Here is a 23,655-nt window from a genome sequence, read left to right as displayed (position 1 = left end):
AAGATGCACTGAATCAGTGGCGTAGCAAGGAGGGCTGCCACCCGGGGCGGTTCGCCTTTGCACACACCCCCCCCCCCACCCCCGGTGCAGCACGATGACACCCCCCCCCCCCAGCGCATCAACACCCCCCCCCCCCCCGACCCAGTGCCTACCCTCCTCAGCTCCCGCCAACCAGCTGAGCACCCTACCTTGCGGAAATAGGAAGTTGCATCAGCGGAGGGCGGGACAGACAGTGTGAGGGAAGGCCCGATGACGATCCTCGCTTCTTTTACTTGCAGGCGCGAGGCGCCTCGCCTCTCCACGGCTTCTGAAATTTTTTTAAAGGTAGGGTGCTCAGCTGGTTGGAGGGAGCCGAGGAGGGTAGGCACTGGGTTGGGGGGTGTCATCGTGCTGCACCCGAGGGGGGGGAGCTGGCATGGAGTGCCTCCACCCCCCCCCCCTTGCTACGCCACTGCACTAAATACATGCAAGACTGAAGACTCATTTTACAATATTTATTATCTTGTTTCTATAAAGACTAGGAATGTTTTATTTTCATATATTGTTGCATTCACTATATTGGTGAGTTCTTTATTCCATGAGAGATGCAAGATAGGATTAAAGATTTGTGTCTGATCCCACATATTTCTATAACAAGGGAAATATGTAGCTTTACCATTTTGCCAAATAGTTATTTAATTGAAGTGAAAGTTTTGTATGTTCTATTTCATAGCAGTAGTTGGCCTTACTTTCAAGTAATTACTGATATGTGAAGTTAACATCCGTGTCATAAGGAAAAAAGAGCAGGGCGACTGATGAAAACACATCCACATGATCTGAGTTAACCAATATAAAAATAAATCCCCAAAACCAAACACTTGTATAAAACCATGAATGAAAAACAGGTACCAATTCTTGTGCAATGCACTCACAGCCCGATGATCAAAGGTAAATGCAGGCCCTAGAGGCCACTTGCGCCCCCCCCCCCCCCCCCCCCCCAATGATCATCGGGCTGACAGCGCCTGAATAAAGCAGTAGCACAGAGCTCATTTAAATTAGATTTAAATGAGCTGTACTTGTATTCCACACCTATGATCAGAGTACGTCGCTCTGTTCGAGGGGCAGAATAGCACCTTAACCCTACACCAGCTCAGAGCTGGCATTAGGGTTAAGGCTGTGTTCCCAAATCCCCCACTCTCCACTGTCAGGCAGCCTGGGTTGCCACTGAGTCCTAGGAGTCCATTGGACCCCCTCCAAAAATGAGACCCTGGTGGTCTAAAGTGCCCCCCCCCCCCCCCCCCCCCCCCCGAACAGCGACATGGGGGGCTGTAGGTCCAGTGAGGTCTCCAGCCTCCCAACTCCCCAAAAAATCCCTGGTTGCCTTGGCTGCCACACTAATCCCCCGACCCCTCCCCCCTTTACCTCCGTTTTGGAGGATGGAGTAGCACACTCCCTCCTCTTTCCAATGCTGCTTTCAAAATGGTGGCGCCCTGCCCAGTGCATCCTGACCATATAAGGGAGTTTCTCCCTTTTATGGTTGGGAAGCCCCGCCCAGTGCATCCCAGGATGCACTGGACTGGGTGCCACCATTTTGAAGGCAGTCCTGAAAAGAGGAGGGAATGTGCTACTCCAACGGGGAGGGGTAGGGGTCTGCTACATTACCAGGGCGGGTGGGGGGGTTGATATGGCAGCTCACTTGGGCTACCAGGGATTTTTGGGGGGGTTAGGGAGGCTGGAGATCCACCAGACCTCCAGCCCCCTATGTCCTTGTGTTGCGGGGTAGACTTGGGGGGCACTTTGGGCCACCAGGGCCTCACTTTTGGAGTGGAGTCCAGAGGTCCTACAGACCTCCAGCCCTGTTTGACAGGGCTTTTGACATCCCGGACCTGTCAAACAAATGTGGGAGGATTGTGCTCAGGCACAGTCCTCCTGCACTATTGCTAGATGATCAACTCTAATGCGCATTGCTGCACTGTTTTTAGGGCGCTGTTTCTAAAATGCGCTGGGAATTGATCATTGTGCTTAGTGTTCCTATTAAGGGCAGATTAATAATCGGGGGAGGGGGGGACGACGACAGTATATTCCCAGAAGTAAGTTTTGAAGAATGGCATTTGTTTTCAGGACAGAAGTCATGCTGGGCACTTACCTCTTTCATTTGCAGAAGTCCCTCATATGGCGAAACTTCTTAAATTGCTGGCCAGTAAACCTTGACCTTTTAGAAAATGTGCAGAAGATGTTCAGGTCAGGTTTTGGTGTTAGTGAGATGACCATTTTTTCACTGTTTTATATCCATATTTTGGTACTGCTTTTTTTTTTTTTTTTTTTTTAATCTTCTTGTGCTTTTTACAGGTTGGTATAAATATTAAGTGTCCTAAGCCAAAGGAAGTTAAATGATATGGAGGGGCATAATCGAACGAAGCGCCCAAGTTTTCCTGAGGGCGTCCCACAGGATGGCCCCGTGAAGGGGCGGGGAAACCGCTATTATCGAAACAAGATGGGCGTCCATCTTTTGTTTTGATAATACGGTCGGGGACGCCCAAATCTCAACATTTAGGCCGACCTTAGAGATGGTCAACTTAGAGATGGTCGTCCCCGGTTTTCAGCGTTAATGGAAACCGAGGACGCCCATCTGAAAAACGACCAAATCCAAGGCATTTGGTCATGGGAGGAGCCAGCATTCATAGTGCCCCTCACATGCCAGGACACCAACTGGGCACCCTAGGGGGCACTGCAATGGACTTCAGAAATTGCTCCCAGGTGCATAGCTCCCTTACCTTTGGTGCTGAGCCCCCCAATACCCCCCTAAAACCCACTCCCCACAACTGTACACCACTACCATAGCCCTAAGGGGTGAAGGGGGCCACCTACAAGTGGGTACAGTGGGTTTCGGGTGGGTTTTGAAGGGCTCAAATTTACCAGCACAATTTTAACAGATGGGGGGGGATTGGCCTGGGTCCGCCTGCCTGAAGTGCTCTGCACCCACTAAACATTTGAGGCTGGCAAAAAATTAAAATTTTTTTTTTTTTAGGGTGGTAGGGGGTTGGTGACCACTGGGGGGTGTAAGGGGAGGTCATCCCCGATTCCCTCCGGTGGTCATCTGGTCAGTTTGGGCACCTTTTTGAGGCTTGGTCGTGAATAAAAATGGACCAAGTCGACCAAATGCTCGTCAGAGACGCCCTTCTTTTTTCCATTATTGACTGAGGATGCCCATCTGTTAAGCATGCCCCATTCCCGCCTTCACTATGCCTCCGACACCCCCCCCCCCCCCCCCCCCCCGTGAACTTTGGTCATCCCCGCGACGGACTGCAGTTGAGGGCGCCCAAAATCGACTTTCGATTATGCCGATTTGGGCAACCCTGGGAGAAGGATGCCCATCTCCCGATTTGTGTCAGAAGATGGGCGCCCTTCTCTTTTGAAAATGCCCCTGATGGAATCCCTGTTAAGGACAGAGCACTGTTAAATTTTAAAAAGTAAGTGTTTTACTAGATGTTTGTTTCACAGGAGCTTTTAATAGGAAAAAACCCCAAAGTGATCAGTTGAAATAGTGACTGCTGCAGAATACAGAGATCAGGGTCATTGGTTCAGAAGCCAGCATCACCAGGAACAGGCGAGCATTAGCTGCTGATACCCTGAAAGAATCATTTTAGGTCCATTGAATTGTTACTGTACAGAAAGGTGTGTTTAACCTATAATCTGTTGTATGATGTACAGGTCATATCTGCTCAGCTTCAGGTAAGCAACCGCTGAAGGTGTCATTACCTCTGAAGGCCTATGTAGCCTAGCAGGCTAGTTTAATTTTTATCTGACTTCCTCTTACTTAATCAGCTGCCAATATTGTTTTCCAGTGGCTTTTTTGCTGTTGGTGAACATACACTGTCAACTTGAAGCATTGTATAACTGAAAACATTTTGGTGAGTTTGAACTCAGAATATTCTAGTCTGTCCAACTTCATTTGTATAGAACAAATTAGGTTTACCTCTTTCTGGATATCTTGACCTTTTCCCCTGCTGTTTCCAAAGTGCTTAAACTGCTGTTTTCCAAACACAAGCCACTAATTAAGAGCAAAATGGATGAAGCAGCTGCTAAAATTCACAAGAACAAGGCCAAAATCTCCCCATCTTGGCCACCTTTTAACACAGGAAGTGTTTCAAGATATTCTGCACACTTACATCAGTAAGAATTTTTCAGTTTTCTAGTTACTGCTAATTGAAGTGACAGCATAGCTTGGAGTAGTGTACCATATATTGAGATGCAGTGTTTTAGGGATGTCGAATGCAAAACTTGGGAAACTTCAGTTTTCAAGCAGTTCTCTAGAATAATCTAGAGTTCACAATATAAAAGGAGAGAAATGGATAAGCAAAATCTTGTATTCCCTTAGAATTGTTGCTTTTGAAGTCTAATATTTGAAGTTTTTTTATGAGCATATAGAATATTTGTATTTTGGATTTGTTCACACCTTTTTCAATAGCTCAAGGTGAGTTACATTCAGGTACACTGGATATTGGGTATTTCCTTGTCCTCGGAGGGCTCACAATCTAATTTATCTGATGCTACATGCTTTTAGTCTGCCCTTTAATGCATGCAGTCCAAATTTAGCTTTTTTAAAAATAAGTTAAAAAAATGATGATGATACTTAATGTCTTATAAGTCACATTAGGCTCCTTTTTGTTATTTCCGTCTCCCTCAGTACTGTTACTTGCTGCAGACCCTCCCTAGTCTGGCAATTGATTTCTCTGTGCCTGGATCCACATTGGTGACATGTGAACTTGGTTCTGTGGGTTTACAGCCATACCTGCGCTCTCTAAGAATGTAGCAACTAACCATCAAACAAAATTACCATAATCTTTCACCATCATATTCAAGAATAGTAAATCTAACTGATAATGAGTTTTGTAATGTGTTTAAGAAACAATATTGTGTCAGTATTTCAGCAACCAAATAAACTTTGGAATAGATGTGTATATAATCCTTGTCTGTTTTAGTCGGTAATATTACCTAAGGGGTCTTGATTTTTTTTAACCCTTTACTTTGTTTCTCGCTTAATAATATGTCACTGAATTTATATTATTTGTATTCATTTGAATCTTTATTTCATTATGATTCAAATGTTAGTGCGAACTGTACCATACTTCCATTTAAACCTATTTTTTTCTTGCTGCATAATAGGTAGTCCTGCATATGGCAATATACCAGACCTTATCAAACTGAATAGTTGGATTGGTAATTTTTCTTTTGTGTGTTGACTTTATTGCAATCATCTGTCAGCACAGAAGCCAGCATAGCTAGTTTACCCCCAGTGATAGCAAGTACCCTTCCTAGAGTTCACAGATTATTATTGATATGGTTTAGAATACGTTAGTCTTTCAAAAAGCTTTTTTTTAATGTTTGTAATTTTATTGAAATATAATGCAATAGAATAATACAGCATCTGAACCAACCACAGCTTAGGTTCATAATAATAAGCATAAAAAATATCAACAGATAACTGACATTTCTTTTATCTCAACATGCCCCTCCACCCCTCCCAAAAGCTTTTTTATTTTTTTTTAAGTAATTGCAACAGAATTCAAAGGTCACTGAGGTGCTCCCCCTCCCCCCATTTCTTTTGTTTTATTGCCATGGTGTTAGTCCATAATCATATATTCTATTTGCATCTGTTGTAATAAACTGCTTGTAAAATGTAGGTGGGCACTGGCTGATAGTTTTGGGGAATATTACCTGAATCTCCTTTTCGGAAGGATTAATGTTAACCATTTTAATTAATATTCTGCCTGTCAGATCAATTGTAGCTTGTTAAATGATGATTGTCAGCTGCTGAAAGAAACCTAAACATTTTTATTACAAATGAGGCATATTTTCAAAGCACTTAGCCTTCCAAAGTTCCATAGGTTTCTACGGAACTTTGGAAGGCTAAGTGCTTTGAAAATGAGCCCCATAGTGTAACAATGTGAAACAAAACATTTATTGGTACATTTTGCAGAGGTGATGTGCTAGTCATAGAACACAGAGAAGATAGAGTTTTTAAACATTTGTATTTACTGCCCCAAACCAATTATCAAGGCAAGCTATATTTGAGATGCAGTAGGTATTTCCTTGTTTCAGAAGACGTATTAATCTGTTAATACCCAGGTATGTATTTAAGATGATGGCATCTATAGATAGGACCAGAGAGCAGGTTTCTCCCCTAGAGATCTTAGAATCTTAAAGCAAGTGGAATCAGGATTTCTTTTCCCCAAGGTATTTGGTGCCTTTAAACTTTGGTAGGAGTGGAGAAGTAGCGTAGTGGTTAGTGCAGTAGGTTGAGAACCTTGGAACTGGGTTCAGTTCCCACTTTAGCTCCTTGTGACTCTTGGCAAGTCACTTAACACTCCATTGCCCCAGGTACAGAAACTTAGATTGTGAGCCCACTAGGGACAGAGAGAGTACCTGTATATGATATATGTATATCACTTCAGTTGTACCACAGAAACGTGGTATATCAAATCCATGACCTTTTATCCTAGGCAGTTGCCTTTGTTGCCTATGTCTACATCTGAGTTTGCTTTTACCTGAACCGTTGAGGGTGAAATGATACCCAAGGTTACAAGGCACATTAGTGGGAGAAACAGGAGTTGAACAATGGCTTCCTTGGCTCTTCGCCTAGTGCTGTAACCACTAACTATCCACTCTACTGCACTAACAGCTAGTTTTTCTGTTGTATAAGGCATATAGTTATGTCTAACTGCTGAAGGAACTAGTAGATGAGCCAATCACAAGTTTGAGATCAGATTTTGTATATACATTCGTTTGAGTAGGTAAAACATCTCCAAAAAGGTTAGTTCTACACATACTATGATATGAATAAACCACACATATATACCAGGATATGCTGGATCTGATATCAGCTTATAACATTTGTCTCCCTGGCTGAGAGGCATCATACCTGTAGTTCACTGCACAGTCTCATCTCTAGGTTTGTTTCACTTTCCTCAACAATTCCTCTCTCAGGCTTTGATCTACTTGTAATTACTCAAACAAGTTTCTTCATTTTCAACTGTATTTTTGCTTTAGTCAGTTCACCTTGTGTTTGCTGGTCTGATTCTTTAAAGCAGCTCTTCCCAGACTGTAGGTCATGCGTTCTGCTTTTGAAGCTGTAACCTTTATTCTGATGTACTTTCATGGGGTTGCAGAAGTTGTTGCTGCCATTTTGTGGTTCTTGTTTTGGAAGTTCTATTGTTTCCTTATGTGTATTTATAGGTTCTCATACTTTTCTTCTTGTCAGAATACATGTCCATACTTAAGGATTGAGACCAATTTTGGATGTTCACTTAAATGTTAGCATTTTTTTGAATATTTGGTTCTGTTCCTGTCAAGTATGTCTGGAGGCCTTGTCAAATATATCTGATTAATTCCTTTGACTTGGTGACCAGAGTTGGATCAAGAGAGAGTGTTTGTGGTTTACTTAGATTTTAACAAAGCCTTTGACACAGTTTCTCTATAGAGGACTTATAAACTGGGTGCCCTTGTTAAAGTGACTGGGTTAGGATCTAGTCGAGTGGAAGGCAACAGGTTAGTGGTAGATGGAGCTCACCATGAGGAAAGGTATGTTACCAGTGGTGTGCCACAAGATTTTGTTCTTGGGCCAGTTCTTTTTAACACTTTTGTAAGTGATATTGCCAAAGGGTTGTCTGGTAAGGTTTGCCTGTTGGCAGATGATACCAAAATCTGCAATAGGGTAGATACCCCCGATGGTGTGGTTCAAATGAGGAGGGACTGAATGAAGAATGGTCCAGAATTTAGCAGCTAAGATTTAATGCTAAAAAATGTAGGGACATGTGTTTGGGCTACAAAAACCTGAGGTAGTGGTACAGTTTAGGAGGTGAAGTACTTCTGTGCACAAAAGAAGAGTAGGACTTGGGTGTGATGATCTTAAGGTGGCTAAACGGTAGAAAAGGTGACAATGAAATCCAGAAGGATGCTTGGGTGCATAGGGGAAGGAAAGGCCAGCAGGAAAAAGGAGGTGATAATTCCTATGTATGAGTCTGGGGAGACCTAATTTTGAAGACTGTATACAGTTCTGCGATGCATCTCCTAAAAGACATAAGATGGATTCGGTCCATAGGGCAGCTATTAAAATGGTCAGTGGCCTTCATCATAAAGCATATAGAGATCTCAGTATGTATACTTTGGAAGGAAGGCAGGAGAGGAAGAGATGATAGACATTAAAAAAAAAAAAAAAAAAAAAAACTTTATGGCATAAATGCATAGGAGGTGACTTTTTCAATTGAAAGGAAGCTCTGGAATGAGGGGGCATAGCATGAAAGTGAAAGGGGACAGACTTAAAAGTAATCTAAAGAAATATTACTTTATGGAAAGGGTGGTGAATTTGTGGAGGAAACTGTATCAGACTTCAAGAAAGCTTGAGACAAGTACATAGCAGGGGCGTAGCTGCGGGTGGGCCTGGATGGGCCTAGGCCCACCCGCCCAGAAGCAGATGCTTACCATGACCGTCTCCCACCCCTGCCGCAGCGCTTCATTTAATGTCGGCGCTGCTGTTACAGTTTCCCACCCCCGCGGCGGCGCTTTACACTTTACCTGACAGCAACGCTACAGATGCAGCGCTGACGTCCGACGTCCTGCTCCGGGGCCTTCCGCGTCCCACCTCCGTAACAGGAAGTTACATCAGCGTGGAAGGCCCCGGAGCAGGACGTCAGCGCTGCATCTGTAGCATTACTGTCAGGTAAAGTGTAAAGCGCCGCTGCGGGGGTGGGAAATTGTAACTGCAGCGCCGACAACATTAAATGAAGCGCTGCGGCAGGGGTGGGAGAGGGTGAGGAAGTCAGTGGGGTGCTGCGTGCTGGCCCAGTAAGGGGAGGCAGGGAAGGGAGGGAACAGCAGGGTGCTGGACTTGCCAGGGGCAGAGGGTTGGAGGGAAGGGAGAGAGGTTTTGGGATTTGCAGAGGGGAGATTGGAAGGAAGGGGAGAGGTTTTGGAATTTGCAGAGGGGGTGTTGGAGGGAAGGGAAGAGGTTTTGGATTTGCAGAGGGGAGGTTGGAAGGAAGGGGATAGGTTTTGGGATTTGCAGAGGGGAGGTTGGAAGGAAGGGGAGAGGTTTTGGAATTTGCAGAGGGAATGGAAGAGGTTTTGGATTTGCAGAGGGGAGGTTGGAAGGAAGGGGAGAGGTTTTGGATATATAGGGGGGTGGAAGGAAGGGGAGAGGTGCTGGATATGCAGGGGGGGTGGAGGGAAAGGGGAGAAGTGCTGGGTATGTAGAGGGTTGAAGTGAAGGGGAGAGGTGCTGGACATGTATGGGGGCTGGATGAAAGGGAAAGAGGTGCTGAACATGTAGGGGGGGCTGGATGAAAGGGAGACAGATGCTGGACGTGTGGGGGGGTGCTGAAGGAGAGGTGCTGGATATGCAGATGATGATATGCAGAGGGAAGGGAGAGAGCCAGATGCATAAGGGGAAGGAAAGAGAGGAAGAGAAGCTGGTTGGGGGGTGGGATCAGAGAGGAGAGGGACACATTGGTGTGGAGGAGGGAGAAAGGGGACATAGGGAAGTATACAGATACAGAAGGGAGATGATGGGCATTAGGTGGGAGCATGGGGACAGGGACACAAATGTGAGATGCTGTATGGAGATGGCACATGGGCACAGAGGGGTAATACCTGACCAAGGGGGGGGGGGGGGGAACGGGGATATGGAATAGAGATAAAATGCTGGACACTGGAGAGGGGGGTATATGGACACGGGGGGGGGGGGGGGGGGGAGAGATACCAGACAAGGGAGAGAATAGGAACGCAGAAGGGATATGCTGGGCATGGGGTGCATGGGTGCACAGAGGAATGATGGATGAGGGGATATGAACACAGGGGAGATACTGAACAAGGAAATATAGGAAAACAGAGATGGGAGATGGATGATGGACATGAAGAAAGAAGAAATGTCAAATAGGAGACCCTGGCAAGTGAGTTAAGAGAAGACAGAGGGAAGCAGAAACCAGAGACTGGGACCAATATGATTTGAGAAAAAATGACCAGACAACAAAAAGGTATAAAAAATATTTTATTTTCAATGTTGTGAATATAATATGTTGGATTTGGAATGTACATCTTGCCAAAGTTGATGGTAAACATGGCTGGGGTCCAGGACAGAAATCTAGGAAAGGACCCCAAAGTCCATTACCAGGCTGCGCCTTCAGCTTCCAACATGCAGGCTTTCTCTGGCCAAGGAACCAAGCACAATTGCCCTAGTTGCATCCCCTAACACCATCCCTGGCATGTGCCATCTTTATATTTTGCACAGGAGCAAATGCCTTTCTTTCTTGTTTCTCTGGTGTTGTACTACATGCAAGGTCTAGTTTCTTAGGGTTTCCGTTTAATTTATATTTCTAGAGTTTGTGGTCACTTATTCTGTATTTAGCATTTGTGTCTTGTGTGTGTGACTGAGGTATTCTGTTAGCATGAAGTTTCCATGTAGCATTCTGTAGTAATTTGGCTTGTTCAGCTTTCCTGATAAATGTATTTGTATTTTAGGGCCCTACTATAATATTTAAGGCACTTCTTTTTCATAGGTAGGATCTTTGTTTTTGGAAGTTAGTGTTGGCCTGGTAGATTTGCTCTAGGTTCTGAGTGACTTTTGTTTTATAGATTTTTTTAAAGTTAATTTATAATATATCTGTAATTGAGATTACACTAGAAAACAAAATTTCTTTATATGATGAGTTTTATGGAGAATTGTCCTTGCTGTGCTCTGTATCCATTGTTGGTGGACAGCCAGGAGGTTCTCTGGATGCAGAATGTGTTTGGCTTCAATACCATATATGTGTTGGAGGACCATGGCTCAGTGGGGCTGAATAGTGCAGTCTATTGTACTTCCCTTAGCTCTCAATTGGCCTGCAGCCACTGAAACCTGCACTGCAACCCTCATTGAAGTCATGGGGAGTGGGGTAGGGACAGAGCATGGGTGCATCAGGTTTGCTGTTTTTTTCTTTTTCAAAAAAGTTGGCAACTCTAGTGCCCACCCATCCAACCTGTTGGCCCACCCAAAAATTGCCTTCTGGCTACGCCACTGGTACATAGGATTTCTAAGGAAATGGAAGGGATAGTAGATGGCATGGATGGGCAGACTGGATAGGCTATATGGTCTCTTTCTGCCTTCATTTTTCTATCTTTATAAGATCTATCCTGCCTTCAGCTCTTTGGATATACAGTTTTTACATACATTGGTTCTTATAGATTACCCATTTGGTATGGAGGAGTTTTCTTTTTCATCTATTTGAGACTTGGGGGGGCAGTGTAAAAAAATTCAGAACTGTAGGGGATAGTGGGAATTGCAATTTGGTAGTGTTTTTTTTATTCTGTTTTGTTTAAGCACTTTGCAGTATCTGTTGTTTCATATGATAATCTGGGAAGAATAGCCTAATGGTTAGTGCAGTGGGCTGAGAAACTGGAGCCAGGTTCAATTCTCATTGCATCTCCTCTTGACCCTGGGCAAGTCAGGAGGAGTGGCAGTGGGAATTGAATCCTCCAGTGCCCCATGTCCAAACATTTTTAATTGTGAGCCCACTAGGGACTGATAAAGTATCTGCTAAACCACTTTGGCTGTACCACTGAAAGGTGGTATATCACATATCTCATCTTGGGAGCAGAACTAGGTACTAGATTGTTGTACCTAGTTCTGCTCCTAAATATTAATATGCACCTTCCTCAGATTCCATTGTTGCAGCCTTCAGTTTCACATGTATTTTGTTGAGGTTTTTTTTAAATGAAGTCACTTGAGCACATTTTATTCAGGCTGAATGTCATGTGAGAAGCGCTTCACTACTCAAAATTCAGCTATGTGCCAATCGCAGATGTTATAAACCTCCATTTGCAATTACTAGGTCTGTTAGCTTTGGGTTATTCTAGGATTAAGACTGTCATAGTCTGAGTTAACAAGAAGACTTGGTGGATTCAGTGCCTCACAAAGCAAGAGTGGCAACTGGGAACTCCATAAAGTATTACTTATTGAATCTTAATGTTGGGAATGACAGCTTGTCCATCCACAGAATTCAGGTAACGTGTAGTTTGCCATATCTTCTTTGTGAACTTTATGTACTTGGTCAGTCCAGGTTACACCTTACATTTCATGGTAGTTTATCTAAAAACATGCTTCCATTAGCAGTCCAGGCTATACTAAGGAATCTTTTACAGCTGGTTCTGATGGATTTAATCAGCATCAACTGGTTTCATATGCTCCTTTTCCATTACCTTTATGCTGTATTACTATGATGTTAGTCTGAAATCATTCTATATGCATGTTTTGCAGTAAATAATTATTCAAATTGGTCAGTAGGATTTGGACATCATTTGGGTTTCGTTTTGGATGAAGTAGTAATGTTTTATTTAAACCCAAATATTAATTAAAATGGTTATCAGATCAGTCGACATTAGTGATTTTCCAAATCTTTGTAGTAGAAGTATGTTAAATGCTGGAGCCAGTGTTTGGTGCTACCTGGTATACAGCTTTGTTTTATTTGAGGCTATTTGATAGCTTTGTGTGTTCTGCGTTCTGCATGCTGAGTAACCATTCTGGTGCTTCTGTTGTATTCCATGTAAACATAGAAAATGAATTACAGAAAATGACCATATGGTCTATTCAGTCTACGTTTCCAAACAGCCCAGTCTATAGCACCTAATCTAAAACATCTGTGCTTGTCCCATGCTTTCTTGAATTCTGATAAGATCTTTGTTTCCATTGTGAGGTTGATCTTTCTCTAAAGAGAAATCATAGATTACTTTTATGTCACCATCCTTTTCACCCTTATCCTATAATCCATTTTTCTATAGGCTCTCTTCTGTTGAAAATACCAGAATCTTGTGTTTTGGAGATATTTAAATATTTGACACATCTCCCCATTCCTGCCTCCCTTTCTCCAAGTTATACATGTTTAGATCTTTAAATCAGGCCCAGTAAGTTTTGATGAAGACCATTGGCCATTATAGTAGCTGATTCCATATGATCTATATCTTTTTGAAGATAGTCTCCAGAATTGCATACAGTACTCAAATTGAAGTCTCACCAGAGATTGAGGCCCTATACAACGTTTTTCTTTGCCATGCCTCTTCTAATTCACCCAAGCATCCTTCTGGCTTTTCCCTTTGCTTGTCTTTTGGCTTATCAAATAAGTTCACCCTCGGCCCTCCTATTTTGTGTATATTCACCCCCTGTACCTCTCCCTATGATTTTATAGCCTAAATGCATAATTCTGCATTTTTAGCATTAAATCTTACCTGCCAAACTCTATGCAGACTATTGTAATGCTGTTTACTCAGGTTTAAAGTACTCTTTAGTCAAGAAACTTTAATCAGCGCAGAACACCGCTGCTTGTCTTGTTTGTAGAGTTCCTCGTTATACCAAGGCAACACCTCTTCTGCCTAAATTCCATTGGCTTCCAATAAATTATCTGATTACCTTTAAACTTTGTGTACTTGATCAACTTTTGTATGGTTTATTCTCCGAGGACAAGCAGGCTGCTTGTTCTCACTGATGGGTGACGTCCACGGCAGCCCCTCCAATCGGAATCTTCACTAGCAAAGTCCTTTGCTAGCCCTCGCGCGCCCGCGCGCACCGCGCATGCGCGGCCGTCTTCCCGCCCGAAACCGGCTCGAGCCAGCCAGTCTTCTTTTGTCCGCATTCGGTACGGTCGTGTTTTCGCCGTGTCGAGCCCCGGAAAGTCGACCTCGCGCGTCCAAATTCTGTTTGAGCGTGTTTTTTTCCTTCGGGAAAGCTTTGTTAGTCGGGAAGTGCTCCGGAAACCCTTCGACCGGGTTTCGTGTCAATCCTCCCCGTACTTCCAGCTTTTTGCCCCGGTAAGTTTTCTTTCGTCGTCGGGGTAGGCCTCTTTTCGGCCTCGGTCGAGATTTTTTCTCCCTCTAAATTTTTGGTGCTTCAATTTTCGCCATTTCGGCTTTTGATTTCGCCGGCGTGATTTTTCCGCCCATGACATCGAAGCCTTCCAGCGGCTTCAAGAAGTGCACCCAGTGCGCCCGGGTTATCTCGCTCACTGATCGACACTCGTCGTGTCTTCAGTGTCTGGGGGCCGAGCACCGCCCTCAGAACTGTAGTCTGTGTTCCCTTCTTCAAAGGCGGACTCAGGTAGCGAGACTAGCCCAGTGGAACGTGTTGTTCTCGGGCTCTTCGTCGGCATCGGCACCGGGATCTTCGAGTGCATCGACGTCGTCAGCGTCCAGACCATCTTCCTCGGCCGCCCCTGCATCGAGTGCATCGAGGCATCGGGCCTCTGCATCGGCGCCGAGACATCGGATAGCTGCATCGACGTCGGTGGTACCAGGACCTCGTCTGCTGATGTCGTCGGACGGTGGTGCATCGGGTGGAGTGCAGGTGAGGGCTGTCCATTCCCCTGCTGGTGGCGGTGAGCCCTCGGGTGGGTCTCCTCCTACCCTGAGGGCTCCTGCGGTACAGCCCCCCCGAGATCGACCTTCTTCAGTCTCGGCCCCGAGGAAGCGACGGATGGATTCGACGTCGTCCTCGTCGGTGCCGGGGAGCTCCGGTGACATGCTTCGGAAGAAATCGAAGAAGCATCGACACCGGTCTCCTCCCCATGTCGGCACCGAGAGCTCTGGGTCGCCGAGGGATTCGGCACCCAGCAGGCATCGGCACCGAGAGGACCGCTCACCCTCTGTTCAGGAGGTGTCGATGCGCTCCGCTCTGGACAGCCCGGTACAGCCTCCACGCCCGGAACAGGTCCTGACGTCGACGCCTGCATCGACCTCACAGCCTTTCTCTACAGCCGCTCTAAACGAGAGCCTCCGGGCCGTTCTCCCAGAGATTCTGGGAGAGCTGTTGCGCCCTACCCCTCCGGTACCGGCGGTGCTTGCGCCTCCGGTACCGTCGAGCGTGGCGCCGGCTGGCCCATCGCCCAGGTTGAGGTCCCCGACGTCGGTACCGCGTGCGGTACCGACCGCGGCCACCTCCCAGGAAGGCTCCCCGACTACGTCGGCGGAGGGAGCTTCGCCGATGCGGGCGAGGGAGTCTACCTCTCGACGCCCCCATCGTGGACGTGGCTCCACTGAGTCGAGCAGGGCGAGGTTGCAGACACAGGTTCGTGAACTTGTGTCTGACACCGAGGGTGAGGCCTCGTGGGAGGAAGAGGAAGATCCTCGATATTTCTCTGACGAGGAGTCTGAGGGTCTTCCTTCTGATCCCACTCCCTCTCCTGAAAGACAGCTTTCTCCTCCCGAGAGTCTGTCTTTTGCTTCCTTTGTCCGGGAGATGTCTACGGCCATCCCCTTCCCGGTGGTTGTGGAGGACGAGCCCAGGGCTGAAATGTTTGAGCTCCTGGACTATCCTTCTCCACCTAAGGAAGCGTCCACTGTTCCCTTGCACCATGTCCTGAAAAAGACATTGCTTGCGAACTGGACCAAGCCATTAAGTAATCCCCACATTCCCAAGAAGATCGAGTCCCAGTACCGGATCCATGGGGACCCAGAGCTGATGCGCACTCAGTTGCCTCACGACTCTGGAGTTGTGGATTTGGCCCTAAAGAAGGCTAAGAGTTCTAGGGAACATGCTTCGGCGCCCCCGGGCAAGGACGCTAGAACCTTAGACTCCTTTGGGAGGAAGGCCTACCATTCCTCTATGCTCGTGTCCAAGATCCAGTCTTACCAGCTCTACACGAGCATGCACATGCGGAACAATGTGCGGCAGTTGGCGGGCTTGGTTGATGCTCTTCCCCCTGAGCAAGCCAAGCCTTTTCAGGAGGTGGTCAGGCAGCTGAAGGCGTGCAGAAAATTCCTGGCCAGAGGAGTTTATGACACTTTTGATGTTGCGTCCAGGGCCGCTGCTCAAGGTGTGGTGATGCGCAGGCTCTCATGGCTGCGCGCCGCCGACCTGGAGAATAGAATCCAGCAGCGGATTGCGGACTCGCCTTGCCGTGCGGACAACATTTTTGGCGAAAAAGTCGAACAGGTGGTAGAGTCTCTCCACCAGCGGGACACCGCATTCGACAAATTCGCCCGCCGGCAGCCTTCAGCTTCTACCTCTACAGGTAGACGATTTTTCGGGGGAAGGAAGACTGTTCCCTACTCTTCTGGCAGGCGTAGGTACAATCCTCCTTCCCGACAGCCTGCGGCCCAGGCTAAGCCCCAGCGCGCTCGCTCTCGTCAGCAGCGTGCGACTCAGCAAGGCCCCGCGGCTCCCCAGCAAAAGCAAGGGGCGAGCTTTTGACTGGCTCCAGCAGAGCATAGCCGACATCCAAGTGTCCGTGCCGGGCGACCTGCCAGTCGGAGGGAGGTTGAAAGCTTTTCACCAAAGGTGGCCTCTCATAACCTCCGATCAGTGGGTTCTGCAAATAGTCCGGCAAGGATACACCCTCAATTTGGCATCAAACCCTCCAAATTGTCCACCGGGAGCTCAGTCTTACAGCTTCCAGCACAAGAGGGTACTTGCAGAGGAACTCTCCGCCCTTCTCAGCGCCAATGCGGTCGAGCCCGTGCCATCCGGGCAAGAAGGGCTGGGATTCTATTCCAGGTACTTCCTTGTGGAAAAGAAAACAGGGGGGATGCGTCCCATCCTAGACCTAAGGGCCCTGAACAAATATCTCGTAAAAGAAAAGTTCAGGATGCTTTCCCTGGGCACCCTTCTCCCCATGATTCAGCAAAACGATTGGCTATGCTCTCTGGACTTGAAGGATGCCTATACACACATCCCGATACTGCCAGCTCACAGACAGTATCTGCGATTTCAGTTGGGCACCCGCCACTTCCAGTACTGTGTGCTACCCTTTGGGCTCGCCTCTGCGCCCAGGGTGTTCACAAAGTGCCTCGCTGTGGTAGCAGCGGCACTTCGCAGGCTGGGAGTGCACGTGTTCCCATATCTCGACGATTGGCTGGTGAAGAACACATCCGAGGCAGGAGCCCTGCAGTCCATGCAGATGACTATTCGCCTTCTGGAGCTACTGGGGTTTGTGATAAATTACCCAAAGTCCCATCTTCTTCCAGTGCAGAACCTCGAATTCATAGGAGCCCTGCTGGATTCTCGGACGGCTCGCGCCTATCTCCCAGAGACGAGAGCCAACAACTTGTTGTCCCTCGTCTCCCGGGTGCGGGCGTCCCAGCAGATCACAGCTCGGCAGATGTTGAGATTGCTGGGCCACATGGCCTCCACAGTTCATGTGACTCCCATGGCCCGCCTTCACATGAGATCTGCTCAATGGACCCTAGCCTCCCAGTGGTATCAGGCCGCTGGGGGACTAGAGGACGTGATCCACCTGTCCACGAGTTTTCTCGAATCCCTGTATTGGTGGACGATTTGGACCAATTTGACTCTGGGACGTCCCTTCCAAATTCCTCAGCCACAAAAAGTGCTGACCACGGATGCGTCTCTCCTGGGATGGGGAGCTCATGTCGATGGGCTTCACACCCAAGGAAGCTGGTCCCTCCAAGAACGCAATCTACAGATCAATCTTCTGGAGTTACGAGCGATCTGGAACGCTCTGAAGGCTTTCAGAGATCGGCTGTCCCACCAAATTATCCAAATTCAGACAGACAACCAGGTTGCCATGTATTATGTAAACAAGCAGGGGGGCACCGGATCTCGCCCCCTGTGTCAGGAAGCCGTCAGCATGTGGACCTGGGCTCGCCGGAACGGCATGGTGCTCCAAGCCACATATCTGGCAGGCGTAAACAACAGTCTGGCCGACAGACTGAGCAGGATTATGCAACCTCACGAGTGGTCGCTCAATTCCACAGTGGTGCGCCAGATCTTCCAAGCGTGGGGCCCCCCCTTGGTGGATCTCTTCGCATCTCGAGTGAACCACAAAGTCCCTCAGTTCTGTTCCAGGCTTCAGGCCCACGGCAGACTGGCATCGGATGCCTTCCTCCTGGACTGGGGGGAGGGTCTGCTGTATGCTTATCCTCCCATTCCTCTGGTGGGGAAGACTTTGTTGAAACTCAAGCAAGACCGAGGCACCATGATCCTGATTGCTCCTTTTTGGCCGCGTCAGATCTGGTTCCCTCTTCTTCTGGAGTTATCCTCCGAAGAACCGTGGAGATTGGAGTGTTTTCCGACCCTCATCACGCAGGACGAAGGGGCTCTTCTGCATCCCAACCTCCGGTCCCTGGCTCTCACGGCCTGGATGTTGAGGGCGTAGATTTTGCCTCTTTGGGTCTGCCAGAGGGTGTCTCCTGTATCTTGCTTGCTTCCAGGAAAGACTCCACTAAGAGAAGTTACTTCTTTCATTGGAGGAGGTTTGCCGTCTGGTGTGACAGCAAGGCCCTAGATCCTCGCTCTTGTCCTACACAGACCCTGCTTGAATACCTTCTGCACTTGTCTGAGTCTGGTCTTAAGACCAACTCCGTAAGGGTTCATCTTAGTGCAATCAGTGCATACCATTACCATGTGGAAGGTAAGCCGATCTCAGGACAGCCTTTAGTTGTTCGCTTCATGAGAGGTTTGCTTTTGTCAAAGCCCCCTGTCAAGCCTCCTACAGTGTCATGGGATCTCAACGTCGTTCTCACCCAGCTGATGAAACCTCCTTTTGAGCCACTGAATTCCTGCCATCTGAAGTACTTGACCTGGAAGGTCATTTTCTTGGTGGCAGTTACTTCAGCTCGTAGAGTCAGTGAGCTTCAGGCCCTGGTAGCCCAGGCCCCTTACACTAAATTTCATCATAACAGAGTAGTCCTCCGCACTCACCCTAAGTTCTTGCCAAAGGTCGTGTCGGAGTTCCATCTGAACCAGTCTATTGTCTTGCCAACATTCTTTCCCCGTCCTCATTCCTGCCCTGCTGAACGTCAGCTGCACACATTGGACTGCAAGAGAGCATTGGCCTTCTACCTGGAGCGGACACAGCCCCACAGACAGTCCGCCCAATTGTTTGTTTCTTTTGATCCCAATAGGAGGGGAGTGGCTGTAGGGAAACGCACCATATCCAATTGGCTAGCAGATTGCATTTCCTTCACTTACGCCCAGGCGGGGCTGGCTCTTGAGGGTCATGTCACGGCTCATAATGTTAGAGCCATGGCTGCGTCGGTAGCCCACTTGAAGTCAGCCTCCATTGAAGAAATTTGCAAAGCTGCGACGTGGGCTTCTGTCCACACATTCACATCCCATTACTGCCTGCAGCAGGATACCCGACGCGACAGTCGGTTCGGGCAGTCAGTTCTTCAGAACCTGTTTGGGCTTTAGGATCCAACTCCACCCCCCGAGGGCCCTGTTTGTTCTGTTCCAGGCTACACTCTCAGTTAGTTGGTAAATTTTTTTAGGTCAATTTCTGTTATGTCCTCGCCGTTGCGAGGCCCAATTGACCATGGTTGTTGTTTTGAGTGAGCCTGGGGGCTAGGGATACCCCATCAGTGAGAACAAGCAGCCTGCTTGTCCTCGGAGAAAGCGAATGCTACATACCTGTAGAAGGTATTCTCCGAGGACAGCAGGCTGATTGTTCTCACAAACCCGCCCGCCTCCCCTTTGGAGTTGTGTCTTCCCTTAAAAGTATTGTCTTGCTACATACTGGACTGGCCAGCTCGAGCCGGTTTCGGGCGGGAAGACGGCCGCGCATGCGCGGTGTGCGCGGGCGCGCGAGGGCTAGCAAAGGACTTTGCTAGTGAAGATTCCGATTGGAGGGGCTGCCGTGGACGTCACCCATCAGTGAGAACAATCAGCCTGCTGTCCTCGGAGAATACCTTCTACAGGTATGTAGCATTCGCTTTACCTTGCTACTTGCAAAACCTGATAGAACTGCTTTTATGAAATGCTTTTCCTATATCTAGAGACTGTCTCATCCTTTATTCCCCAAGTTGTAAGAAGCTTCATTATAAATCTATTCAGGTTTTACCTGTATATAATATGTACAACTGCTTTGGTTGTACCACAGAAAGGTGGTATATCAAATGCATTACCCTTACTCTCCACACCTCCTTGGGTTGCATTTAGGCATTTTATATGCACATATACCAAGAGGATAAATCTATGCTTTATACTGAACAGACTAGTTGGGACACTTTGGACTTCGTTGTCATTTGTTACTGTGTCTTCTTTGATGGTCCTTATTTAGATTATAGTCTTGTTAATCTTTCTTATACATCTTACTTGAGTTGTCAGGTTTAACTTAGGTAGTCTTGCTCTCTTTTGGACACCAGTATATGCGGCTATCTCTATAAAGAATCCACTAAATCAAAACAGAATTTGGGTGTGGAAATATGAGTTTGCTAGACTAACCAATAAACAAAAATCCACCATATGAAAATGTCCTGAAAAATTATTTTATAGGTGGAAGGAAAAAAGGCCTCAAAGAGCTCATGAATCATATATATTTAATAGAGCTAAGCAGATCTGGACAATCTTCTCTTCATTGGCCAAAGAAACCTTCCATCCTGTCATTCCAAAATTCAATCCTATTTGTCTTGATTAAATATTCTTTTTGTTTTTCTTTATTATTTTTCACTTTATCACTTTTTATAATTAAACTGTCAAGCAGAGCACAATTTTGATGATTGTAGTCTACATAATATAGGCTACAGTATAACAACAAAAGTCTATCACGGTATTCTATATAGGACAAGAGCTCAGACACTCATCTTTTTCCTTTTTACTCTGTTTCCTTTTTACTATTTTTCATGACTTGTTTTACAGCAGTCTTACATTCCTTTATTACACCCTTAATCAAATGTTCTGACACCTCTCTTCTGGTGCTCCTTTTAAATCTACTTTTTCTCTTTCTTCATTAACCCTTAGTTTTTGGTATTGCCACTTAGTTACTTTTTGATTTTTCCCAATTAGTGTAAATTTTTATCAGTTGCTTTTTGCAACTTATCTGTTAGTATTCTGTTCTCTTTCGGTTTCTGCTGTACTCTTCATAAAGCCTTGTGTGTTTATGGCATTAAATCAGCAGTAGGTTCTTGTCTCCAAGGGTTTACTTAACTATCTAGTACTCATTTTTTTTCATTAGCTACTGTGGTCTCTGGTGTTGCAGCAGGTCCATTAACATGCTCAGCATGGCTTACAACTGCACCAGGGCTGTTACCTTCTTCACCTGAAGGGCATACGTTATCATTACTATCATCATTAGCTGTAGTACTGAAATTGACCCATACCTTTTTATCCCAGGCAATGTGCAGCTTGTCCAAAGTAGTGATTGCCTTTCTGAGTTTTGGTCTAGGTGTCATAAAATGAGACCACCAAGTGGAGGTACTCAGCAAGACTGAGATTTACTGTATTCCCTCAGAAGTACACAGCAATTATTAATCACTGACTTTGGTTCAGTTGTATGGAAACAAGGTAATAGTATTAGGCATTGAGTGTGCTCCTTAGGAACAAAAAATGTATATCTCCATGTCCTCAATTTCAGACTTTACATATCTTGTTTGTGTTTTCAACAAAGGTCCTGATTCCTTCCTACCAACAGTTTTCTCCTTAAACATAAAATCTAAATAAATGTTTTCTCAGGCCCAGGCTGGCCTTCATTGAACTGATACTATAAATCATTGTTCAATAACTTTTTTTTTTGTTTTGTTAAATCTTAATATGCCTGTGAGAATCACTTTGGTAATTTATTATATTAACAATTTCTCTTCTCTTTTTTTTTCCTTTTCTTCCAGAGAACCTCCAGTACAGACCTTTCAGATATTCCTACTCTCCCTGCAAATCCTATTCCTGTTATCAAGAATTCAATTAAGCTGAGATTGAACCGGTAAAAGCAACCTCAGGGGTCCATAAACAATATCAGCCAACTCAACCTGTTGTCTTTGACTGCTACTCTATGGAGAAAGACAAAGGGTATGAGGCTCAAACATGACTGAAAATGGATTTAGGCCCAGTTTGTGAACCTCCCATACTTGGACTGTAATCACCATTTTATTGGAAGTCCAGGTTAGTATGTGAAGCAGGAGTACTATTAATGTGCTAGCAACAGTTACATTCAGAATATTTTGAGGGATTACTGCCTTTAAAAAAAATGAAAACTGTATTTGTATCCATATTCAACCTTCTTCTAATTCAGTTGGTGATTCTTAATATAACTTGTTCTGAAAGTTGGCAATACAGCTTACCGTAAAGGTTCTTTCAACAGATGATGCACTTTTATGTGAATTTTTTTAAAACTGGAGTATAACTAATTTTAGATCTTCAGAATTCTGTATGTTTTTTTTTTTTAGTTTTCCTGAACAGATTCTCCAATGGTAGTTACATGCGAATTGGACTGCACTGCTCTGCAGTGTATATTGAAGTCAAGTATGGTATATTTAACTTGATAAAAATATAGCATTGGGCTATTGAGAGATATTGGGGGCTGTTTCCCTTTTGAGAGAGTAATTGACAAGTATTTGTTTTGACGTGACATTAAGAGATGACTTTCTTTTTATTTTTATTTCTGAAATTATTTTAAGGTGCATACTCCATTGGAGTTCACATAGCAAACAACTTAAACCAGTAAAGCTGCCTCTCTTGCATGTAGCCCATCTTACCTCCCTAATTTTTAAATATTATGGGCTTAACTTTTTTTCCAGATATGTTGAGGTAGAAACACCTCCCCTCCCCCCAAAAAACCTTTTCATTGAAATCCCCAACCCCACAAATTTAGATACACTGCAGTAAAGCGTTAGGGTGTATAAATTGTGCCTGTGAGATGCATCTTGCCTTGATAGCCATTAATCACTAAATATAAGATAATTTTGTACGCTCCATTATGGTCCTCTGTGTTCCAGTGACTGCTCTGTAGGATTTTAAGAAGAGGAAATTGCTCTCCTTCCTTTGCCTCCTTTAGTCCTCCACCCTCACCCAAAGAAACCTGTTTTAAACTAATTTCTATGTTTTTCATGGTTTGTAAGAAAATAGTTTGTGTTGAACCACACAACTTTTTAAACAGTCCTGGCTTAATGCTTGCTGCTCATATGCTTATTTCCTCATGTTTTTGTTGCATTGTCCACCTAGAAATAAGAGCAGGAACTCTCATCCAGATAAGTGTCTCAAATCAAAGTAAAGGAAACATGAAGATGCTGAGAATAATATCAAATATCTCCTACAGCTGAAGCATGTTTTAAAGATCCTTCATGTTTCTACCCTGTTTATCCTTGTGTGTGTGCATTTGTCATTAAAAAAAACAAACAAAAAAACTGTAAATTTGTGCTTTTCCCCTTATTTTTACATGTTTATTTTCCTTCTTTTTATATTTTGTATTAGTCTTTGCAGCAATTGCTTTTTTTTTATTTTCCTTTGTTTTAGTTTGCAATATATTTTTTCCATCGCTCCTGCAAATACTCCCTTATGTCCTTTTCTGCCCTTCCACTCAAGAAAAGGAAGATTACACTAACAGTTGAAGTGTACAAGGCCTGTATTTTGTGTAGCTATGGAGTTTAGGGCAACATTGCCAGGCACAGATTAGCCTTTCCATTTGTTTGCGCATCAGGAAAAAACATTTTCAGTTTCTTAATTCAAGGTTACATATTACTGCACCCAAGTTTAGCCAAACCAAAAACTTGGACTTCTCTGTGTAGTGACTTTTTAAATATAGTTTTCATAACCGGGAGATCAGACTGTTGCTTTCGCATGATGTATGTAGTGTCTCAATGACTGGAGTTTGCTTTGTTTTATAGTATCTGTACTCCTTGTATTTTTCAAGAGCTATTTTGTAAACAGATGATGTATTTCTCCATTGAAAACACAATAAAAAACAGCACAATCCCATGTCTTGTGGTTTT

At 45.4% G+C, this 23,655-nt stretch overlaps 1 protein-coding gene across 3 annotated transcripts in view; it reads left to right on the top strand.

Moving 5' to 3' along the window:
* The window catches only part of PAPOLA (poly(A) polymerase alpha), a 277,966-nt gene extending 254,908 nt beyond the window's left edge, over window positions 1-23,058 (top strand). For all 3 annotated transcript variants that reach the window (XM_030215241.1, XM_030215240.1, XM_030215239.1), the window contains one exon: window positions 21,559-23,058. In XM_030215241.1, coding sequence (XP_030071101.1) covers window positions 21,559-21,654 — 96 coding nt within the window. In that variant the 3' untranslated portion in view covers window positions 21,655-23,058. The remainder of the gene's footprint in view (window positions 1-21,558) is intronic.
* Window positions 23,059-23,655: the final 597 nt, after the last annotated feature.

This window comes from Microcaecilia unicolor, chromosome 9 (genome assembly GCF_901765095.1).
Source record: "Microcaecilia unicolor chromosome 9, aMicUni1.1, whole genome shotgun sequence".
NCBI lineage: Eukaryota > Metazoa > Chordata > Amphibia > Gymnophiona > Siphonopidae > Microcaecilia > Microcaecilia unicolor.
This window is presented reverse-complemented; position numbering and strand designations above follow the sequence as displayed.